Below are 23,246 nucleotides of genomic sequence, written 5' to 3'. Positions count from 1 at the left end.
CAGGTAACCCAGATAGCTATTTGGCAAAAATGTGCATGTTGGTGGGCAGATGCATCAGAACACAAAAATATCTTGGGCAACTCAGACGTGGTAGCGGTGGTCAATACAGTTTTTATCACTGATGTTTGTGAAGAATAAGATGACTGAACAGTAAGGACTTGTGATGCAGATCCTTCAGGCATGTCACCATGCCTCGAAACATGTTGCATTGAAAGAGATAAAAGTGAATACTGATATTATCTCCTTCAGGCTTGAAGACAAAATTGAATGTTTAAATCTGAAGTTCATGGTTTTCCTTGATTTTTCCCTTCCATTGGTACCAATGTGATGTGATTTCAAGAAGGACATTGAAAACATAGCAGTGTAAAACTAGTATCTGAAGTTTCAGCCAAGGCCAGCTGCTGTAATTAATGCTTATTATTACTGGCAGTGATGAATAATAAACAGAGATGGTTGAAAAATGCCAGTTCTTTTTTTATCAGAAAATTAAATAATATTTTAACTGAAAAGCTGAATTTAAAAGGAAATTAAATCAAAAACAGCTTTTGGAAATGTTTCTGGTGAAAAAACTTTATTTTTTGAAAACATCAGACCCAAACCCTTCTGCTAAAAGTGCTTTCTTTCTTTCTCTGGTTAGTTGTAAATCAGTTATTTTTTGACTAAGAAAGATTTTCTGATTAGGAATAAGTGGGCTTATTTCATCAAAGGAACAATCAGAAAATTTCAACCATTCATGCTGGATCATCAGGGCCCTCAGGGCCGCCCTGTCATGCTTGCATCTTCCCCTGTCTTCCGCCCCAACCTTGACCCTGCTTCCCAACCTTCCCCAGCTGTCCATGGCCCATGACCCCAAGTCAGCCACCTGGGGCCATCAGCTCCTGCCCCAGTGTTGCCAATGCAGCAGCAGGTATGGTCTCCAGCTCCTCACAGCCCTGCCCTGCTGGACCACGGGGCAACACTAACAGTAAGCAGGAATACTGACATAAATAACAAGCAGTGGGCATAAAAAAAGTGAGCTATCATCAGCAAGTAAAAGCTGAATTTGCTGTAAAGCAATCACTCATGGCAACTGCACAGTGAGTGTCTGTGTGCATATGTGTCTATTTATCTCTCACACTTGCATGGATGTTGGGAGTGAGAGATAGTCCATACCAGAGGAATACAGACTATGTTTATTTTTTTTGATTCTCCTTGCCCTTTTCCAAGGAAAATACATAAGCATGAGTAACATTAGCTCTGTCACACTTTCCTTGGTGTAAATGAGATGCTGCCCTAACGCTGTTGTTTCTCGTCCTATGTTGAGCCACGCAGTGTAGACACTTTATCCTGCCCGTGTGTCTGCTGTAAGACCACAGATCATGTTATCGCGTTATAAATATAGCATATTAGTACATCTGGAAGGCTAGTCACGCTGTGAGGTTCAAACAGGTCTGACTGGCCATGAGCTATGCTGCTGCTATAAACAACCCCAGTGTCCCAAATTGAATAACTGCAGAGCGCACTCGGGAGCTCTGGACACTCGTGTTCTTTAGTAGTTGGTAAGTGACAGTTTTGCTGACTATTGTGTTTCTTCAGGTGTGTGGGGTCAAGGTGGGAAGTGGCAGGGAAAGTGGGAAGTCATTATCAGGTCTTTGTTGCTGCTACTGTGCTGTGGATTTTTAAGTGCTAATGTATATGGGAAAAACAGCTGAAATATGGACTGTTAGTCCAAAGTGGTGTGTTTGCTGGATACCCTTAAAGATAGTAAGATTCTCCCCGTACGTAGTTCCTCTAAGTAGACTTACACCTGGGACAAACCCAAACTTTATAATTTAGGAAAGCTTTCAAGGCTCACTCTGTGACTCAGTTGTAATAGACCCATGCAATTACAACTCAAGGACATATGCTGGTGTGAGAATGATTTTCAATAAAAAAATGGTTGGAGAGGTTGGTCATTTATCTTTGTTGTCTGTCAAAATTTAGACTGGAATTTAAAAAGAGTTATAGAACTTCAGTTTCTGAAGGCCACTTACAGCTAATCTAACTGGTATAGGAAATCTAGCTTGCTAAATCTTTGGTGAACAAAGCCTATCATTTAAAGTCAAATATTGTCATTATTGTTGTTGTTATTGCTACCATAAGTATTTATGTGCTATCTCTGACATGTTACTTTCTGTAGACTAAAAGGTGCTAACCAGTTCTCCTCCTCTCAATAGTAGTTAACTGAGCACCATTTCAAGCATCAGTGATGGATGATAATGCTCATTAGCCAAAGAGGTAGAACCTACCAGAGTTTCATCCCCTTTGCTCTTCTCAGACAGAAGGTGAAGGTGGAGAATTATTCCAATGAGGATTTCCATCTGTCCATGCCACCTGTGTCTCCTATCCACAGGCATGGGAAGGTTTTGTGGGAAAGGCTAAGACACAGATGTGGTGAGGGAAGAGAGCTGATAAAATACAGCTGCCACCTCAGGACTCTGTGGTGGGGTTTGGACTATTTGAGCTAAATTAACTTGGCTGCTGGAGTAGCTGAAAGCAGCATCTTCTCTTGCTTATCTAAATTGTCTGCCATATCTTCTTAAATCACAGAATTTGACTGCTTAGGAACTGGATATGAGCATTTTACTCACGATATGAGTAAAAGGATCTTGTGGCTGACACTGGAAATAAGGCTAAGAGCTTGATGCCATTGGTCAGACATAGGTTTTTGCTCTCCTTCTGCAGTAGAGGAAGACACAGGTAATAGCATTGGATTCTTAGATCAAAGCATGGAAAATGGACCCTTGGGAGCAAAAGGAAATTAACAAAATTTTGAGGGTCTTTGGCTAGTCTCAATTAGGACAGTGAGCCTAAAATAACATTTATGATGCTGTCACCCACATAGATAACTTTGGAGGCTGGACCCTGTACACGAAAGGTAACAGCAGTAGCCTCACTTCCTGGGGATGGTCCAGGTCCATTAACCTTATGACAAATGAGAGTAAGTCAATGAAACATTGTGCTAAAAACCCGGATGGCATAAAAAAAGTCTGACTAAGATTTCATGCTTAATTAAGATAATCTAATTGTATATGAAAACCTCCATGTTTTGTTCAGTGGCACTGCGTGCCATTTTATTTGCCTATGAGTAATTAAATGCGGTCTCTTTAATCAATCTTTAACACATGCTCTAGCTTTCCCAGGACTCTCTTGTCTACTACCTAAGACAATTGTTTTCACCTGCTGACTACAGTGACGTTCATAGATTCAACCACCTTTAAAAATATGTAATACACTTCTGAGCTTTTTTTCTGAGCACTGTTTTTCCTTTGACAAGAAACAGCCTTAAAATACACGCCCATTTCAAATACATCAGCCCTCTCTCAATCTTATGAGAACTAAACCTCTCTTCAGCAACACCCAGTGAAAAAAAAAGATGGATTTATGTCACAGACGTCAGTCCAGTGTTTCATTAGCTTCATTGCCAGTGGAAGAATCGCTTTGAATAATTAGTCAGCTCACTGAAGTGCTAGGGGAATACATCTGTAATAAATCCCCTTGCATATGTAACATCTATCATGCTTGATGGCAAACATATTAGTGTTACAAGAGTTGAGGAAGTATAAGGAATATTGTAATTCAGCTGCTAATTAATCCATAATTAAAGACCTAATTAATGAATAACCCTGTGAAAAATTGTCTAAAAATCGAGATGTGAAGACTTCAGTGATAAAGAGGAATCTTGTTTGTGAGACTGGTTAATTTACATCTAGAATAGGAACTGATTAATGAAAACTGTCAGTAAGACATTGTGCTGCCAACTGGACAAAGAGAAATATGCACATAAAAATGTGTGGAAACCAAGCTCAACCTTTTCATATCTATATTAACATATCGTTTTAATTTTATGATGTTCATAGTTATTTCCACCTGAAGTATAAGGAGTAGGTTAAGAAAAGACATATTTGCTCTCTCAGGTGTGGTATGTAAACAATGCAGAAGTTATTTACTTGTGTGTGAAAGATGCTAATGTCAGATTCTGTTCTTAAATGCCTTTTTTATGAAATAGCTAAAGCAGAAAAGTCAGAAAGAACTCGATTCATCAGAGCATTCAGGATTAAGGCCTGTGCTATGTAAAGACACTAATTTCTGAAATTAACTTCACTGAAAGCTGGACTAATTAATAGCTTGAAATTGTCACTGTCTGTCTGTGTTTATCTAGGAGCCGGCTGGCTGAGACTGTGCTCTTGAGAGAGCAGGAGGGAACATTTCAAACTCCCAGAACATCTGGGCTTGTGTCCAGGTGTCAGGACTGCTTTCTCCAGCCCTGGAGCAGCTTGTCCCTTTCCTTTTCTATTTATTTCGTGGTGCAGCTGCATTTGCTGGATCTCTGCAGACCCGGGCCTTCGGGGGGGCACCTGCTGTGATCCATAGCTTTGCCGTGCCCACGTGCTCCCCAGGACCCAGCCATCACATGCATGCATATATGATCTGAAGCACAATCTAACTTGGATCCCCGACCTGAAACTCCGACTGTCAAATCTGCACATTTGGCAAGTCTAGCGACAGATAAATCAGCCAAAGTAGCAGGGAGGATAATTCCCTGCTGGTGTAGAACAATAAGAGATTGTTACTGGCAGCAAGACTAGGTAGGGAAGAGCAGCTTCCTGCTTTTCAGTCCTCTCCCACTCCCAAAGTGGCATAGGGAAGCACTACCCCACTTACAAGCTGTGCACAGTTAGCACAATATAGTCGTATACTATGAACATTGTCACCTTTTCTATTGCTCTTTCAATCACAGCATGTTTCTGTAATTTAATCTTTCCTTGATAACACAAAAAATGTGTTCAATTGCTATCCAAATGTCAGGTTTCCTTTGAATTATTTAAAGACTTGTGAGATAAATGACTTGATCCTTCTGAAGCACAGTGTGAGCGAGCTTATTTCCTAAGAAATTATTTGCAGGGTTGGTACGAAATAATGTTCACCCACATTTTCCCCTATGTAATCCTGCCAGTAATATTCATAAGATTGCAGCAGATCTCCCACAGTGATTATCTGAAAGAAAAAAGACCCAAGTGAACAAGGCTGTTAAACAAATTGAAGAAATCAAAACATTAATAATTTGGTTACTCATATAAAACAGCAAAGGAAAGTATACACAGTGCTGTTATTGAGGGCAGCCAGGCCCCATACAAACTCAGAAGGGCTGTAACAGAGACTAATATTGGCTGTATCTGTAGTACCAAAACTATGTGGACATCTTCCAGACTCAAAAGAAGACACAGAACTTGTTCTACAGAATACACTCTGCACAGGCAAGTTGGCCAGCATTAACACTGATCCCAGCTATGTTCAGAGGAGGCTAGACTGTAGTATAATAAAGCAAATATAATTTTGGCTTATGACTGGCTGTATTCAACCCAGTCCGGACAAGACAGAGATAATGTTGGTAAACAGGGAAAAGCCATAGAAGAGTTGGTACAGTTAGTTCTGGAAGGCCACACAGTCATCATATCTAAGAACACTTTTCCCCTGTGCTCCACTACTTTTCTTTCCAAAGAAGACCTTGCCTTGTCCTTAATTTTTTGTAGTATGCTCCTCAGTGCATCTATACGTTGATATATCTCAGATGCCAAGATGAGTGCAGAAAGGCTGCAAACTGTTCATTCAGTGAAGCTGCTGATTTGAAGAGCGCTTCTTTTCTGCGGAAGGCCTTTCGTCTGGAATTCAGTGTTACTTTTAGCTTATGTATCCTTAAACAGTTTGCTTCTCAAAGATGAGGCAGACCATGACATCTTGTGTTGCAGGCACAGGTAACTGAGATGAAACTCCTTTAGCATTAAACACCAGGACTTTCCAAAAGGCACTCCCATTTTAAAACCCAGTTGCCTGAGAGTTCCTCCATATTGCAGGTTGCTTACATTCCCAGAAGTATTGCAAGTCATCATTTCCCCGCTTTTTATTAAGCCCAGAAAAAAAACCCCAGAAAGGGTCGAATGCCTGCTCTGGGTTCAGAGCCCAAGTGGGAACAAATACAAGTAAGTGGTCATGAGATCACTGGCTGTTGTCAAAGATGGCTGTGGCAACACCTGGCAGGTCTGTGGCAGAGCTGTAAACAAAGGGTAGAGATATCAGTAGCTGAAGGGAGCAAGGAAATTTAAGGGGTAGCATACTAAATGTCTCCAATTTTACCAGTGGGTCTACATGGTGTGAACTACACATATCTTTGTAGCAACAACATGAACAACAATAAATAGAAAATAATAAAGATTATAGACTTTACAAGGCAGATATCTTCTTTTTTCTTCTGTAGTTTTTCAACACCTTACTAAATAGATTCTGGTCTAGAGCTCCTGGGTGCTCCTACTTTTTAAAGAAGAAAGCCTGAAGTAGATGTTAGAGAACTGTCTGCATACCTTTAGGGGAATTTATATAATAAAATAAAAATGTTAATATAAATGATAAAATAAAAATAATCCATGCAGATGCTTTCACTAGCAATAACATTTGGCATTAATGTACCATTTAAATGAAAACACACGATGAGTATCATCACTAAGATTTTGCTTTTTTGCCACCTAATCCTCTAAATGCTTAAGAATGTCAATATCCTTACACATGTAAGAACTGTATTTGATTTTAATAGGCCTATTTATATATACAGTTAAATGAATAAAATTTTTGCAAGATTGTAAAGAAGTGGGGTTGTCTTCTTTTTAAGACCAGCAATCTCATAGAAGTGTCTGTAAAGCAATTGTTTTGTTCCATGCATGCAGAGATAGCTCAAGGCAATGAGAGACCTAAACCCAAATATTGATAGCAAAAGAGTACTCTTATGTGAGCAAGCTCTTACTCCTAACTCAGCTGGCCCAGAAAGGTGGTGGATTATTAAATTCAGCTGGAAAGAAGTAAAGATGGGTTTCAGTGTTGACGTGGGTCCTGCAGTAGGGCTAGGCTGAGAAACTTGCTGAGGAGAGGGGCTTGGTAAGGTTCTTTAGTGATTTAGTGAAGGCACAGGGCTCTGGAAGGGTGAAATTGAGGAAAAGTTTGTGGGTCATAGTATCTGAGACTAGAAGTACAACCCTGGGGGAAGAAATATGAATTTGTGGTTTAGAATGTAGAAAGGGGAAATGCTAGTTATAAGGATTCTTTTGAGTCTCTTATTGATGAAAACTGGGGCAAGGTTGCAGATGAACTAACTGGCTAGTTGAGGAAGATGTTGCAAAGGCCATGGTGTTGAAACAGATTTTTTTTTTTTTTTTCAAAGATAAATGTTATTTTTTTCTTCTGCTTCTTTTTAAGAAAAGTATGAAAAGAGGGAAGGAGTGAAGTAAAGGGAGACTTCTTTCCTCTGCCATTAGTACAAGTTTCTTTGGTTAGAAGCTCTAGTATCACTTTGCCAAATATTGCAGATGCTTATTATAAAAAAACCCCTTTTTTATTTTCTTGCTACTATTAAAAAAAGAAATGTACCCTGAGTGGCCAGCTTTGTTTCTGAGCTAACCATTATGAGAAAGATAAGAAATCAGACTGACTTCCCAGTATGTTGCCTTTTAAGGATATTGATTAAGGCCTTGTAGATTACTTCTTGGGAGGTGTAAATGGCTAGGGATAAGATTATTTGCTTCCATAGACACACACAGAGAACTAATTTCTCCACAAGTGACTCTCCTGTAAATGACATCTTTGCCTTCCATTTATGTTCCTGAACACCTTTTACCCTGGAAAGCACTGTGCTTTCATTATCGTATATTACTGAAGAGGCTGGCCCTTGTGATCTATCTCACTAATAACTTTGAAGACTGAATGAACCTTATAACCATGCATCATCTAAGAAAAGAGTGCTTATGATCTACAGCATAATTTAGACATAGGTGTCACCCAAGGAAGAGGGCATTAAGCTGCAAACTCAGTGTAGTTATGAAGTAGGGCCTTGCAGATGCAGGTGATGGTTGCTTTTGTGGTCAGGACTTGTCCTTAATGAAAGCAAGGTTGCCTGTTTCTTAGGTGAGAAATAGCTTGACTACAGTTTTTGTTTTTCACTTACTGCTATATTAGTGGGTCAGGTAATATTCACCAAAGCTTGGTATGACCAAAGCTTGTCCTTAATGAGCATATGTAACTATGGCATGTGAAAGGAGCAATGCTGAATTACAAAAGGATGGGAAAATTGGAAGAGGAAGGGGGCTGAAGTCTGTGTAGATTTGGGTGTGTGATTGCTTTGAGCAGGGCAGTTGGACTATGTGACCTTCAGAGGCCCCTTCCAACCTCACTGGTGCTGTGGCTTCTGACAATGAGTAAAATGCTAATAATGATTACCTGTGAAGAGCCTAAGTATGGGAGGGAACACAGGTGTGGAATGGCAGCTGGAGGGAAGAAATTAGAAAGAAGACTATAATGAGGCATTTCTCTACCCAAATGTAACTTCCCACCTGTGACTAATAGATGATAGCTTTGGGTTTTATTGTGCGGGCCTAAGCCAATGATTGGAAGAAAGCAACTGCTGTATGTGAACTTGACCAGGTACACCCTTATGTCTTTCTAGAAATGGAAATTATTGTTTGTAGTTGCTTCTTCTGTTGCAAATTCTTGTCATGCATGAGTAAACACCCTGAAGAACCTGCACATAGATCTAGTTTCTGCCAGCTTCCCAGGCTCTTTTCTGGGCAACATATCATCGTCAGGAAAATGGTGGCACCTGAACTTTGGGAAATACACATTCTGCCATCACACTTGATACTTCATGCCCATTTTTTTTTGGACTAGGAAATGTGGTAAAGCAACAGCCCTGCAAAGCTTGTTGGGTGACCTTTACGGAGTTGCAGATAGCAACAAAGTTTCATGTTTGTCCTGATGAATATTTTTAAAGCCTTAGCCGCCCTGTGATCTGACCAGGATTTGTGGCTTTGCTCCTTCTGAAGAGCTTAGTCCTGAGGAGTTATGATGGACACCTCTCACTTCCCACCCACATTCCTCCTCTGCTTGGTTTTACCATCGAAGAAAAACCCTGATGCATTGCAGCCTAATTCAATATGTGGATAAAATCTGTATGAACTTTTCCAACCTGAGTGTCTAATAAATCAGTGTCTCAATAAAGAAGAGATGACTTAACCTGGGAGACAGGAAGGTGGGGAACAAGTCAAGGAAATAGAGTACTTTCACAGTTTATTCAGACTTTGTGTTGATTAAGGCCATCTAGTTCCAACAGAGGTCAAGTGTCCAGCTGCCACTTCACTGTCTCTCAGCAATTCAGCTCCTGCAATAACCCTTCTACCAAAACACACTGCTATGAATTGGTCTATTAAAATGAATTAGATCCTGCAGTGACTGCTGGCCTGCAGCTCCTGTGAGGGAGAAGTCCTTGTCACTGGGTTTCTTGGTTTGGGCAGCAGAGGAGAATGTTTTATTTTGTGCGGTAAACAGTTTCCTGTAAATTATCAGTCAATATGTTTTAGAAGAAGGGTGACGCTGATTATAGATAAAACTTTCCACTGAGAATAAGGTCACCATTCTCATTACACTGCTATTAATGGGGTTTTGACTCGGCTGTTGTCAGCAGTCCGTTCCAGATAGGTTGGGAACTATTTTTGCCTCTTTGTTAGTGCTCGTAAAGATGAACAAGCAATGGGAGCAGCTTTATGAACAGCAAAGATAGCAGTTTATATAAACATCTTAAGATACAGAAGGCTATGTCATAGAAGAATATTGGTGTCTGACCAGTCTCTGTGCCAGTACTTGGAGGTATTTGTAAGGGTGTTTCTTACTGAGATAACAAATAAGGTGGACAGGTAGGAACTTTTCCTTTTGGTGTACCTATGCATAATGCTTTTTAGTCCATGCTGTGCATTTCCAGAGGACATGAGGGTGCTTTGCTGGCTCAGAAGAAATTATTCCTTTACATGTTACAGAGACATGTACTGGTGAAGGGGGGTGAAAGAGAATAGGCACAGTTACAAAGTTACAAGAGGAAAAATGCAGAGGGGAAAAGAATTTCCCCTCCCTCCTTAGTATTATAACAGAAGGACAGGTAATAAATAGCTGCAGTTGAAGGATGTAGAGCTTGGAAAAAATGATCACAGTAGGGTCTGAGGAAAAACTAATAGATACAAGCTTGAAAACACCCAGTAAAGGAAGGGGCAGATTGCTTTTTAAATGACCAGTAGGTGGTCTGGTGGGGTTTCCTTCTTTCCTTTTTAATTTTTTTTTAAGCTTATGACTGGTATAATAAATGCGGTATCTAATGAAACCTCAAGCAAAGTTTAAATAACTGATTTTCCTTTTCTCTGCTTTTATGTTGGTAGAAGGAATTATTTTTTAAAAGGCTTCAAACTTCTGTTTTATAAGACTTGTTTGCAGTGGTTCATCAAACCATTTTATAAAAAAGTAAGCATGACAGAAGTCCTCTGCAGACGATCTAACTGCATTTAATAAAAACCAGTGTATTGTGATGATTGTACCCTCACCAGCGACTCCAAGCAAGAGAGTACACTTTTACCTGTTTTATCAAGATTTTTATCTATACTTGCTTTAGTGATTTAGTAGGTCATTTGTTTCCTTTATTGATACTGAACCATTGCTACAGTTCAGTAAGGAACACTATTGTTGCCAGTCATACTGTGTTTCACAAGATGTAAATCCGAGATCTTCATCTCCTGTGGTTCTTAAAGATACTACAGTCTGTTTTTTTCCTCCTGTAAAAAGAAGGTAGCGTTCATATTGGGTGTCATGGTTTAACCCCAGCCAGCAACTAAGCACCATGCAGCTGCTCACTCACTCCCCCCCCACCCAGTGGGATGGGGGAGAAAATCAGGAAAAGAAATAAAACTTGTGGGTTGAGATAAGAATGGTTTAAGAGAACAGAAAAGAAGAAACTAATAATGATAAAGATAACACTAATAAAATGACAACAGTAATAATAAAAAGATTGGAATGTACAAATGATGCGCAGTGCAATTGCTCACCACCCACTGACTGACACCCAGTCAGTCCCCCAGCAGCGATTCCCCACCCCCACTCCCCAGTTCCTATACTAGATGGGACGTCCCATGGTATGGAATACCCCGTTGGCCACTTTGGGTCAGCTGTCCTGGCTGTGTCCCCTCCCAACTTCTTGTGCCCCTCCAGCTTTCTTGCTGGCTGGGCATGAGAAGCTGAAAAATCCTTGACTTTAGTCTAAACACTACTAGCAGCAACTGAAAACATCAGCGTTATCAACATTCTTCTCATACTGAACTCAAAACATAGCACCGTACCAGCTACTAGGAAGACAATTAACTCTATCCCAGCTGAAACTAGGACATGGGCCAAGCTCAAGCATCATGCCTACTGAAGGGAATGAGACCTCCGTCATGGACTTCAGTAGGGGCAAGGTTCCTGCAAGAAGTTTCTGTGGTTTTAATTGAATATGGAAAGCTTGGCGAGTTAAGGCCCAGTTCAGCTCAGTTCTTAACTGCACAGAAACTAGTACATTGATACCAAGCCTTCAATTGTTGGAATGTAAGTCTACACATACTAATAAATGGGGACCATGTGTTCACAAACCCTTCACCTTACCTCTACCTTAGGTAAGTTTTCACTGTATGTTACAGGGCTGGTCTTTCAATGCCTTTCACAAATAAGCACCTACTTATGCAAACACTGGAAACTCCCAAATTCCACTGGAACAGGATAGCTTAGGTGCATAAAGATCAATACATCCAAGATGAAGTGATTTTGAATGATTTACAATGAATAAAGTTTTTATGAGCTCTCATTTTAATATTAGTTACATAAATTGTTAAAAATACAAAGTCTTTAAAGTTATTTTTAATCAGTGTTACTTAATCAGATTAGTATTTCTTTGCAACTGTGTCTTTATCTTGGAAAGGGAAAAGTGCAAGGAATAAAAAAAATTCAACATATAACCATTGTCATAGATTTTGCGTAGAAGTCAATTATATGCTACATTGATTACTGCCAGCACAAAACCCTAGACAAACGAGGTAAGATGGAAAGCATACTATGTTAACATTTCTTATGACTTCAGCTTTTTTCCCCAGATATCTTAATGAAATGTGTTCTCTTAGTTCCTTCTATTTCTCATTATTTCTTTCCTGAAGTGTTCATGATGGTTTGTTCTTGCAGGAGAAGCTTAATGTTGACAGTATGGGGCATCAGGTGATAATATTTGACTTTTCTCTCATAAGAGGACTGTGGGAAACTCGAGTCAAGAAGAACAAAGAACGTCAGAGAAAAGAGAAAGAAAGATTAGAAAAAAGCTCATTGGAGAAGTAAGCTAACTTTTCTGCTGTTCATTTTAATGGAATCCATTATTATTATCTACTACCATTGCCATATACTAAGCATTATCATATGATTTAGAATTTATTTTTCTGGGTTTGATTTCAATGATTTCTTGCCTTCTTTCCTCAGACGATTGTAAGAGAAATGTAGCACAAACTGTGCTCGTATTTCATTAGTCCATGCTCTTTCCTAGTAGATAGTGATTTACTAATGGTGTATTTTATTGTCTACTGTGTAGATTTAATTTGAAGAGAAAAATAACACATTTTGTACCTTTATATTGCTTATATGCTATATAAAAGTATGGCTTTTTATTATGGAATTCATGAAAACATGCTCATAAAATTCAGTACTAAGAAACACTTTAAGTCTTTCTGTTGAGTTGACAGGAGAAACAAAAGGAATTAAATAAATGGACACATACAATTGCATCTGAATAGGAGAGAGAGGATAGAATAAAAGAATTATCAGGGGATTTTTTTCTTGGCCAAATATTAAAGAAAGCCTTGATTATAATGCTTACACCAATCATGTGTAACACTAATCATGTTATTGTTTTTATTATATTTAATTTATGTTTTCTTTAAGCACTATTTTTGTTTCTTTATGTTCATTCTCATTAGAGACAGTGAAATATTATACTGTGCTGGCAATGTTGGAAATATATGACTTATCATTTTTTCCCTCTGAGAACAGAACAAAGCAATAAAATTCATTTTCTGCTTTAAAAATAAAATGCACGGGGTTAAACAGTGCCCTTGTTTAAGAGCATCATTGCATTGAACCTTTATGTGGTGTGTTGGCCATCTCAGGAGACCCCCACTCACAGATTCTCGCTTCCAGTGCAGCTACACTGACAACAGAGCAGCTGGGTTACGAGGGGACCAGGGTAATACAAAGTCCGACTGCCCTTTCTGCAAGAACTTTCTCTTCAAAACATCCATAGTCGCAGTCTTGGTTCTCCTGTCTCTACCCAAAGACTGCATTAAAAACCATAATCCTAACAAAAAAAAAAAAAAGAAAAAGGAAGCTTGTCCTTCAGTTTAAATTCTCTAGCAAGGATGAGCTTTCATTTTGCTATGAGCTGAGGGATAAGATGTTTGCTGTTGTGAGTGTTGCCCTTATGGTGGAAAAGAGAAGTGAAAGAATTTGGGATGAAACTCGACCAAACCTTACTCTGTCCCAGATGCTACATTAAGAAGTCATTTTGTGCAATTCTAATTCGGATAAAGCAGATGACTCTCTACTTTACTGCTGTCTATGTCAGCTAGTGGCTCTTGGGGTGCCACTGCAGCCTTCTTCATAAAAAGAATGTTATGACTAGGAATCTGCACCCATAGCTTCTAATGGTGCATGCAGTCATCTTCAGAAGTGATGGAAAGTCAATCCCAATGTGGACCTAAATGTCAATATCCCCCTGCCACATTTTGTTTGGGTTTTGGTTTTCTGTGGTGCAGAAGATCACTTCTGAGTTTGCTAGTACCAAAGCAAACCACAAGTGTCAGGCATGGGGAACTTCTGCATGGAGGAGTGAAGGAGGGTAAGCTTATGTGCTCTGAGGTAGCTAATTTCAGCTCCCATGTTTATTTGTCTGTAGCATATGTTAAGCCTCATTTCTTATGGTGACTTGTGTTTTCTATATAAACAATACATTCTCTCTGCCGTTTCTGCCTGTGGTTATTTGTCTGTAGCGACCCCTCCAGCTGAAAGAGTGGAGCTTGACTGTATGTTCTACTGTTTTCCACTAATGAGGTCCAAAGTAATTCTGTTATCTTCCTGCACCAACTGGAGATTGGGAATTTGGGATATGATGCAAAGAAGTAAAAGGTTCCAAGGGCACTTTCAGCATTCACAAAGGTTTTTTGTTTTCATCCTTTAGCTTGCAAATTGCATATGGTACTTTGTCTTGTTGCATGTCTTTGTGCAATCAGATTGCTTTCCAGTTAGTCCTACTTCTTTTAGAGCTCCTGGAAAAGAGGAGGAAATAGATAAGACTTAGTTTCCTGAATGCGAGTGATCAGTATTTCACCCACTGAAATGAATGGCAAAGTTCATGTTCATTCTTGTGATGCGGGCCTCATAGAATGGATAAAGCTGGTAGAATAATGGTCAAAGTCATAAAAGTATTGGTAATAAAATGCAAAATTCAGTTAGAAGAAAAATTCTCTTTGGTTTATGAGGTGTGCAGTGATCACTGGCCTTTAGGTCCTAAAGGTCAGATCACAAGTTATTTCTTAGAAGCTTTTCAGTGCTTCCAACGATTGGGCCAAAAATAGGACAAGATTTTGCCTGTGTTAGTTCAAAAGCATAGATAAAATTGTAATTATAATTAAATGCTTAATAGAAATAATGTTTGCCTGTTTACAGGCAATACATTTCATTATTTTACGGAGTTCTGTGTATGAGCAAATTCTGGCATTCTACTCAGAGATTAACATTTTACCACTGTCTGGTAGGTCCACTGAAATCAATGCTAGTACTTACTGTCAAGTCACAGTAAGAAAGTATTTTGGAAAGAATTGTCACCCAAAATTATAATTCCCCAAAGACATTTGAAGAAGGCGGTTTCCCAAATTGAGGACTGCATTCTAGCATTTAGGATTCTTGATATTTCATTTTGTCAGCAGCCAGAGTGAATTCCCAAGTAGGGCTGAAATTAATAGAGTTTCTCTGCAAATATACTCATGTAACAGATGAGTTTGGAGTCTGGCCTGCTGAGGCTGCTTTGTCTTTTTCTTTTTTTTTAAACAATATCCAGTTTTTCTCAGAGAGGTTACAATTCACTAATGCCCTTGAGATTGTGCAGCTCCTTATCAGCCATGTTGCTATGCAAAATGACCTGATAATATGTTCTGAAATGTAGTATGTATTATTTGAGGAAAAAATTCCAATTAACCTCTAGGGAACTTTGCTTGCCTTGGGGCAAGGTAATTTAATTCATGCAGGCTCAGTAAGCAGTCACATGTAAGACATTTTTCTTTTCTGACTGAAGATTTTCTAAGAGGAAAACCTCACAAATAAAAGCAAAGCTTGAACTATATTTGCATTAATGGTGAGGGCTTGTAAAGATTTTGGGAATTCACAGGTCTAGAACAGATGTTTAAGCAGCCAGCCAGTGAAAGCTGATTCTGGAGAACAGTCTACTGAGAATACTGTGAGAGGCTCATATCTGGCTTTCTGAGATACTGGTATCATATCATTTTGGGTGGAGTTAATTCACTCCTCTGTTTCCCCTTTGGTTTTGTGGGACTGTGGAAGTATGGCAGTTTAAGGAACCCCTACTTCTGGAGGGCACATATAAACCAGCAACTGAATATAAAAGAAAAAGAAACAGTACAGTGTGGTGCAGAAGTAATTTCATTTTACTTCATGTCCCTAATCCTATCAGACAAGCCTGTTCTAAATCACCGATAGGATATGAAACATGAACTTTTACAAAAAATGTGCACCGTTCCGTGGTTATCTACATGTTTATGAAAGTCTGTATTATGGAAAGAAGTTTGTGTTTATAGCACTGTTTTATATTTAGTCTTCTAGATTCTGGTAGTGGTGAACAATCTTATATTGTACCCTGAAATCCTGAATGCTGTCAGACTAACTTGATGTGGTATGATGATATTCCTCATTAAATTTTCCTTCCTACTTGTAATTTTTTTTGAAACGGAATGAGACTGAAAGTTTACTTTTTTTTTTTTTTTTTTTTTTTTTTTTTTTTTTTTTTTTTAAGGATTGCAACATGTTTGTCTTCTGTGTGAAAAGTAGGTTAGGTAAAAATTGAACGCTGACAAATTAAGCATTGAAGTGAGGAAATGCCAGAGCTGTTTGTCCAGATTAGCTATCTAAATCTTTGCTGTGAAATGGCACAGCCTCTCCTGTCCACCAACTAAACATACAGCAAAGAAAACAGTTCAGCCACCTCTTTCAGTGTGTCTCTTTTCCAGAAATTTCCTTTTAAGGTCTGGCTAGCTAAATGTGCATGTATTGCTTTTCTGAGCTATGCACTTCCTGAATGTTAAAAGTCAAAAGATAACTTTCACTCTACAAGCAGTGACTTTTTTTCCCTGAGATATTAAGTATTTGTTTAATAAAATAGATTTGTCTCCATCTCTCTGCCAAACTTCGGTGTTGTAACTCTATTTGCACCAGAACTAAGATTTTATTTGTGATGTTTATTCTCCCAGTCAATACCCAATTTGGAAATTTTTCTAAGTAAGACTAAAACTCAAGCTGGGAGTCCTTAGCCGCAAACACAAATTATAGGCAATGAGTTGGGAGTAGATCTGCAGCACTAATAACCACTTATTTGCCTTTGTTCTCAGGCACTTGTGCATACAGACCTTGCATCTAATACAATGCATGCAAACGGGTTAAAAGATAAAAGCTGCTGTTCAGCCACAATCCTTTACAACCCATGGAAGAGCCTGGCAGAGGGACTGAAATTAGATCAATCCAATTGAATTTGAAGCAAATGTTACTCGTCCATCAGGAATATTAGTCTGGGCTGAGCTCCAGTTTAACTGTACTGCTCTTATAAAAATTCCATAAGATTATTTAATGATCCTGCGTGGCTAGTGATTCTGATTTAAACATCACCCAGGAGTACTAAACTGGTGTCACCATGTAGTGTCCTGGCTATTTCTTCCATGCTGATTTAGAGGAAACAGTGCCATCTAATGAAACTTCCTTTCTTTACCTAAGAAGCATAGCTTTTCCTCAAGATCTCCTAAACAGACATTGAGCAGTGGATAACTGCAGAAGGAAGAACCATTCAAAGAAACCCAGCTACTCCTCATTTACTGGGATGGCTCTGAAATCCTTACTGATGAAAGCTTCTTGTTTTCCAAGCTGGTCACTTCTTTGAAGGGTCCAATCACTGAATTTATTCTACAGTAATTCTTTGCATCAGGTTCATTAGATTTGTCAAATCTCTTTGCTACAGATATACTCAAATAGTGAAGTAATGTATGGGGAATGATTACCCGAAGATAAGTTCAGCACTAACCAAAATGGAAATACTTGAATATTCCATTTCCCTGCTGATCCTGTTTCATATCTACAGTGTATTGTCCTGAAAGCTTACTGAAAAACAGCAATCTATTGGGAAATAGCTTGCCAGAATTTACCTTTCCTCTAAGCCATTTACAGTCTGCTTTAGTGACAGGTGTGCTTTTGTGTTACAGATATAAAATTATGAAACATAACTTTCTTTGACAAACATAAGCAGCATGCAATCAGCCTTTTTTAAAATTAGTTGGACTATTTGCATGATTGAAGTGGAAATACTGGAGTAGGTAGCTGACTTGGAACCTTAGATATCATCTGGGTCCTACGTCCAGAAAAAATATTTTTTTTTGTGTTCATACTCCCACCTAAATTAGGCTTGACTTGACTAACACCAGCTTTTTGAATACTGAAAATGGTAGTTGTTTGTTTAATCTGATGGCAACTGTTTCATCAAAATCTAGAGGAAGATAAAAATATTTTGTTCCTTAATAGTAATAAAAAGACATAAACTTCAGGAAGGCTGTGATTTTGTAACCAACTCATTAGTTTGTCATATGTGAAAATGTCTTCCTGGAATATCAGGAGACTTTAAAGTGCCAAGACAAGAAATTTATTTCTCTAAAAGTATATTCACATATTTAAAGGTTGATTTTATTTGTGTAGATGTTTTTTTTCTGTTTGTCACAATGGTTTAGATGCCTTTCCTGTCTTTCCTGAAGATTCATGCAATAGCCTCCAGATACGACAAACGTTGTAGTAATTCTATTTTATTTGAGGATTGTCACCAGAGAAAGACTTAAAATGGTCTTTATTTTCATAAAGATGCTTTAAGAAGTACCATTGTCTCAATTTTTTGACAATGATAGACCTGAGTGACAACCATGTAGCTGAATAGATCCCTTTGATTTGATCTTAGCTGTAACCCGGAAATTGCAGCTTTGTAATCTTTGCTTAATGATACATACAGGCTTGATGTAAGTCACACCTCCAAGCCAGGAAAGCTCATATTGATTAATTTCGTTAGTGTGTACCTCAAGGATGCAAGCAGGGGTCATAAATTGTTAGACCCTCTGCCCTTGGGATATATCATGTTTTCATTCTGAGATGTACTGTACAAAATTATGCATGTTTGTTGCCTATTATTAATTCACTTCCCATCTGTTCAAAATGTGCTTGTACATAGTACTTAGCCTGGTGACCATAAGTGGGCATTCTTTAAAAGCTAAACAGAGCATGTTGCCATCATTTAATGTACGAGTAAAGAAGAAATTTAACACAGGATTTCCACATCAGTGCGTGATATCTACATTGAATTCCTAACAAGGGCTAATTTTTAATGCCTTTCTGAGGTCAGTATTTCACTGATTTGGTTAACAGCAGTTTTTGTTATGTGCATTTTATTTTATTTGGCTAACAATCTGTCATGACCTCATGAGATATGTGTTTTGTACGTGTTATCAGTAGAGTGGCAGAGGACAGTTTTTTCTTTCATCTTTAATTTAGCTCTTTTCTTGCCGTTTTCTATACTCCTTGTTGTGAGAGAGTAAAATTTTAGATCTGAGCCCTCTGCTCCTGTCTTCCTAGGCTCTACCTGACAGAGCCAGCACTGAAGTGTAATAGAGCAGCTCAGTGCCTTACTTTTTATCAAGAGTTAGACTTTTTGACCTCTTCTTTCTGTTTGTTAAGTTTCTAATGTTCTTAGAATTTATACTGTGAGGAACAAGACAGTCATTTTTTTGTGTATGAGTGAAGAGCAATGAATACCAAAAAAGCATGTTGGGGGTAAGCTTTTTCAGTGCATTGAATTATGCACTGAGATCAAATGTTTATTGCTTTGGTAGAAAATGAAGGAATTCCATGGAAATGAGAGAGAAATAATGCGGAGTTAAGCTTTACAGAGGGACAGAAAAGCTGTATTTGGAAGACTGGAGGAGGATGTGAGAAACAGCAGTACAGCAGTGTTAAGTAAAGCTAGGATTATTTAGAAGATTTTAGAAAAAAAGAATGTCAGGGTTTTGATCCTTTTCGGTTACTGCCTTTTAATGGTTCAGATCCTTTTGTTGTTCTCTTCCTTGGGCATTCAACTTACTTTTCCCACCCCCACTGCCCACTTCACCTGCCACCCACCTCGCACAGTAATACGGTGATTTTATAGCTAATTAGGTGTGCTCACTGGTAGATGAGTTTTGGAAAAAAAGATGAGTAGGTGGTTTGGGCCTGTTTATTTTTCTTATGGTATGTGAAAGTGTTATTTTCTAGCTTTTTCTAGTGATCTCTTGCTATTGCATTTTCTCCCCTCTGTTATGCTGGTGGTCTCTGGGGTTCAAATGACAGACTGAATAGGCAAGATCAATGCTAAAAATCGAATTGGCTCATGTGTCAAAGCATCTGAAAGAGGTGTTTCAACTTTCATGTCTGCTGGTATGGAAAATTCTGTCATCTGACCATGTCCAGACTGCAGCTGGAGGGGGTACCCTTTGGCAGGGCTGCCTAGTGCAGTCAGGTACTTGGGTGTCTCTCCCTCTGTAACCAGAAGGATCAGATGCAGTATGCTGAAGGATCATAAAATGGACTAAGGAGTTGTGTCTGCTCTAACCTATTTTTTTGGGTCTTTTTTATGTCAAGTAGCTTCAGAAAAGTTTTTGAGATGTTGTGGGTTGGTGGTGGACTCTTCCTTGACTGTACTAGCAGGTTCAGTACCCCTCTAGGGACTCTTTGAGCTGAATGTGTTGCTGGACATGTTTTTTGTCTGTCCAGTCTTCTTCTTCCTAACTGATTTACATATGACAGCTCATTGTGGTGTAAAGCAGCCCACAATTAGAGACTGAGAGAAACTGGGAGATTTACTTCAAATATATATTTTTTTATTCTCAAGCCTCCTCTACTGACACTTTAAATATCAAAAAGTCCTCCAGATGCCTACTTGTAAAGAACATACTGATCTCTCTAATGAAAACTGAAGCCAAGGATGAGTAATTTTTCTGCAGCTCTCAATAACTTCTTTAACTATTCCTTCACTGCTCCTTTCATACCTTGATAAGTTATGGCTCCCACCATCTCTCTGAGAGTCTTTCTGCTTCTGATACGCTACAAATCCTTTTCCTATTCATTTGTATACTTGCAGTAAGTGACTTCACTCGCTTTTTTGTGTTTTTACATTTAATTTTTCAGAGCTTATACAGCCTACTCATTTCTTCATTTGAACATAAATGCCATTTTATCTTCTTTTATTTTTCTATTTTTGGAAATGAGGGGAGAAAGAAATACTTACAGTGGCTTCGTTAGAATGTACTTACTCTGAGGTCATGCTGTCTTCATGCAGTCTGCCAGCACTTTACTCAGCGAGCTGCACTTTTAACCAACTTCACTGTTATGTGTAGCTCATCTTCTGAAATATTTGTAGAAGATGTTTTTCCTTATTTTCTCTTTATAAAGATGTTGCATGGGAATACATTGCAGTCATTATTATGGAACGGGCTTTCTGTAGTTCTCTGATGACCCATGTAGTATGCCGCTACTTGAAACTAAATCAGGTCCTCTTGTGGTCTCTCAGGCTAGCTGCTCTGATAAGGTCATATGTAGTTTCCAAAAGTGTATATTGTTTGCAGTGTGTCAATGTGCTGTGTGTACGCTGCTGGCTGAAGTCTCCTGCTGTTGCTGTGCTCTCTGCTTTCAGATTTTTCTAACATCCCCTAAGGTTTCACTAAGTGCCACAATTTGTGCTGGGCAGTCTACAGCTGTCTCTTTCCTATTTAGGCATGCAGTTTTGATCCCTAAAGATATATTTTGATAGCATTGAGTCAAATATGACTTTTAATCTATGCTATCGCATTCCCATAATTATACCTTGCCCTGCAGTTTCTATCTCATACCTTGCTATGAGTGTCCAAAAATTACTTATTTTCACCAAGTTTTGAAGATGCTTCTTGTACTGAAGTTTGTAACTGATTTCTTGTACATGACTTAAAGCCAGACATTCTGTTTCATGTGCCATTTTTTTAACATCTTAACATTTTAGAGAAAATCCCATGCTTAGCTAGGAATTTGTGTACAGATTTTGTTACTTCCTACTTGAACTTTACAAACTTGCATGTGATTCTCTTTCCATGCCATTTTTTTACTTTCTCTAGGAAGCACATTATCCTGAACTTTGTGCCCTTCTTTACCTGTCAGTTTTCTTCAAGTCTTTAGCTTAAAATTTCTGCCAAAGGGTGGAGATCACATAAATGAATCTCATGTACCACAAGAATCTAGCATTCAAAGTGTGACATCAGATTTATGATGCAAGGGGCTCTGCAGAGTCTTATTTTGGTATAAGGAAGGCTTGCTTCAGTTAATCAACCTGTTCCTTAATTGATTAAGCTGAAATTAATCTCTCTTAAATTAAAGCACGTGCTTTTGGCAATGCTTAATTATATCGGATTGAATTTGCACTTGAAGTTATATGGGTAAAAGTTTGCCCTGGAGGTGAGCCTAAAGTTACACTGAAATTGAATCTGAAATTAGTTGGCATGTGATAACTTTGACCTTTACCTCCACCTTCTAAGATGATATTGGAGGATAATGTGTGAAAAATGAAAATAGATCATTATACTTGAACAGGAAAGGGCAGGGAAAAAGGAATATTTCTAACTTCTTGCTTTCTAAAATGACTTTTTTCAACTGAAAAATTTTGCATATATCACTGGGTCCTTGTTTTTGTTTATACATATAACTTGTTCTGTGAGAATGTATTTCTCACGCTATTCAAATAAAGGGCGTCATTCATGCTGTTTTCTGTGACAGTGTGCTCAGTCTCCACTTTTCTGTTATTCCCTGGGTGTCACTGTTTTATAGTCAGTAAATGAAAACCTGCTCATCTGAAATCTATATCTAAGTCTAGAAAATCTAAGCATGACTCCAGGAATGCTTTTTTTTTTCTTTTTGAAAATGCTCAGTACATGGAAAATGCTCAATACATTAGGTGAATAATTATATTTTGTTAAGCACTTGTACAAACAAAGATCAAACTTCAAGACTTACTTGCCATATTGTTTCAGCTGATTCACATAAACCCTTTTTGGCACTGTTTCAGGATAAAGCAGGAATGGAATTTCATACTAGAGTGCCGGAAGAAAGGCATTCCTCAATCAAAATATCTCAAGAATGGCTTTGTAAACACCGATGAGAAGATCTTGGACACTTATGGAAAGACTCCTCAGCTCCGGAAGAGGCATACTTTGTCAGATGAAGCAAATAAGGAAAGAAACAAGTTTATTTTTCAGCTTTCTGGAGAGCAGTGGATGGTAAATATAATGGAAAATATGTTTCTATTGTTAAAGAATTTGGGTAACTTAGCACTGTAACTTTTAATATCCCCCAAATCTTTTTTTTTTTTTTGCCAATGCATATGAAATTGATGCTTTTTCATAGTGTTAGAAGTGATAAAAACATTTCCTATCTTACCCTGAACTAGTGGTTTAGTTTTCAAATATGCTTATTTTAAATTCTCTACTGATACATGTAATTTAGCCCTCTCAAATATTTTGGTATAAGCAATCATATTGCAATAAGGTATCTTTCTCTGAAATTCCCCAATGGGTGGAAAGAGATGAAAATAATATTCAGCTTTGTTGGCTTGTTGATCTCTTCTACTCAGAGATCTGTCTTCTTGCTCTAATGGTGTGATAACATTTTTCTCAAGCTCTGTTCAAATCAAAACTAATAATAGCATCAATCCACAATGGTTTTGCTGAAAAAAGCACTTTTTACTTGCAGTTGTGTTTGATGTGGAATAGCAGTTTGGAAGTGAGCTCTGAATTAATGTTGTTTTGAAATTCAGCAAAAGGTGAATTAGTGTTGGTCTGAAGTTTTTCTAGAGTTGTTAAAGCTTTGACTGATCTGTATTTTGAATATACACTACTTTGTTAATGAGAAAGAGAAATCAGAATTCTGACTTTTGTATAGTTTATAATTTTGCAATGTATTTTTGAGATTTTCAATACAAAAAATGCTAGTTA

At 38.2% G+C, this 23,246-nt stretch overlaps 1 protein-coding gene across 1 annotated transcript in view; it reads left to right on the top strand.

Moving 5' to 3' along the window:
• Nucleotides 1-1,351: 1,351 nt before the first annotated feature.
• LRRC2 (leucine rich repeat containing 2) overlaps nt 1,352-23,246 on the top strand; it is a 67,904-nt gene continuing 46,009 nt past the window's right edge. Inside the window, exons 1-3 of the mRNA XM_030005731.1 lie at nt 1,352-1,538; nt 12,085-12,230; nt 22,322-22,532. Of these exons, the coding sequence (XP_029861591.1) occupies nt 12,106-12,230; nt 22,322-22,532 (336 nt within the window). The 5' untranslated portion in view covers nt 1,352-1,538; nt 12,085-12,105. The remainder of the gene's footprint in view (nt 1,539-12,084; nt 12,231-22,321; nt 22,533-23,246) is intronic.

Source organism: Aquila chrysaetos, chromosome Z (genome assembly GCF_900496995.4).
Source record: "Aquila chrysaetos chrysaetos chromosome Z, bAquChr1.4, whole genome shotgun sequence".
Taxonomy (NCBI): Eukaryota; Metazoa; Chordata; class Aves; order Accipitriformes; family Accipitridae; genus Aquila; species Aquila chrysaetos.
Note: the sequence above shows the minus strand (reverse complement) of the source record. Positions and strands in the feature narration are given on the sequence as shown.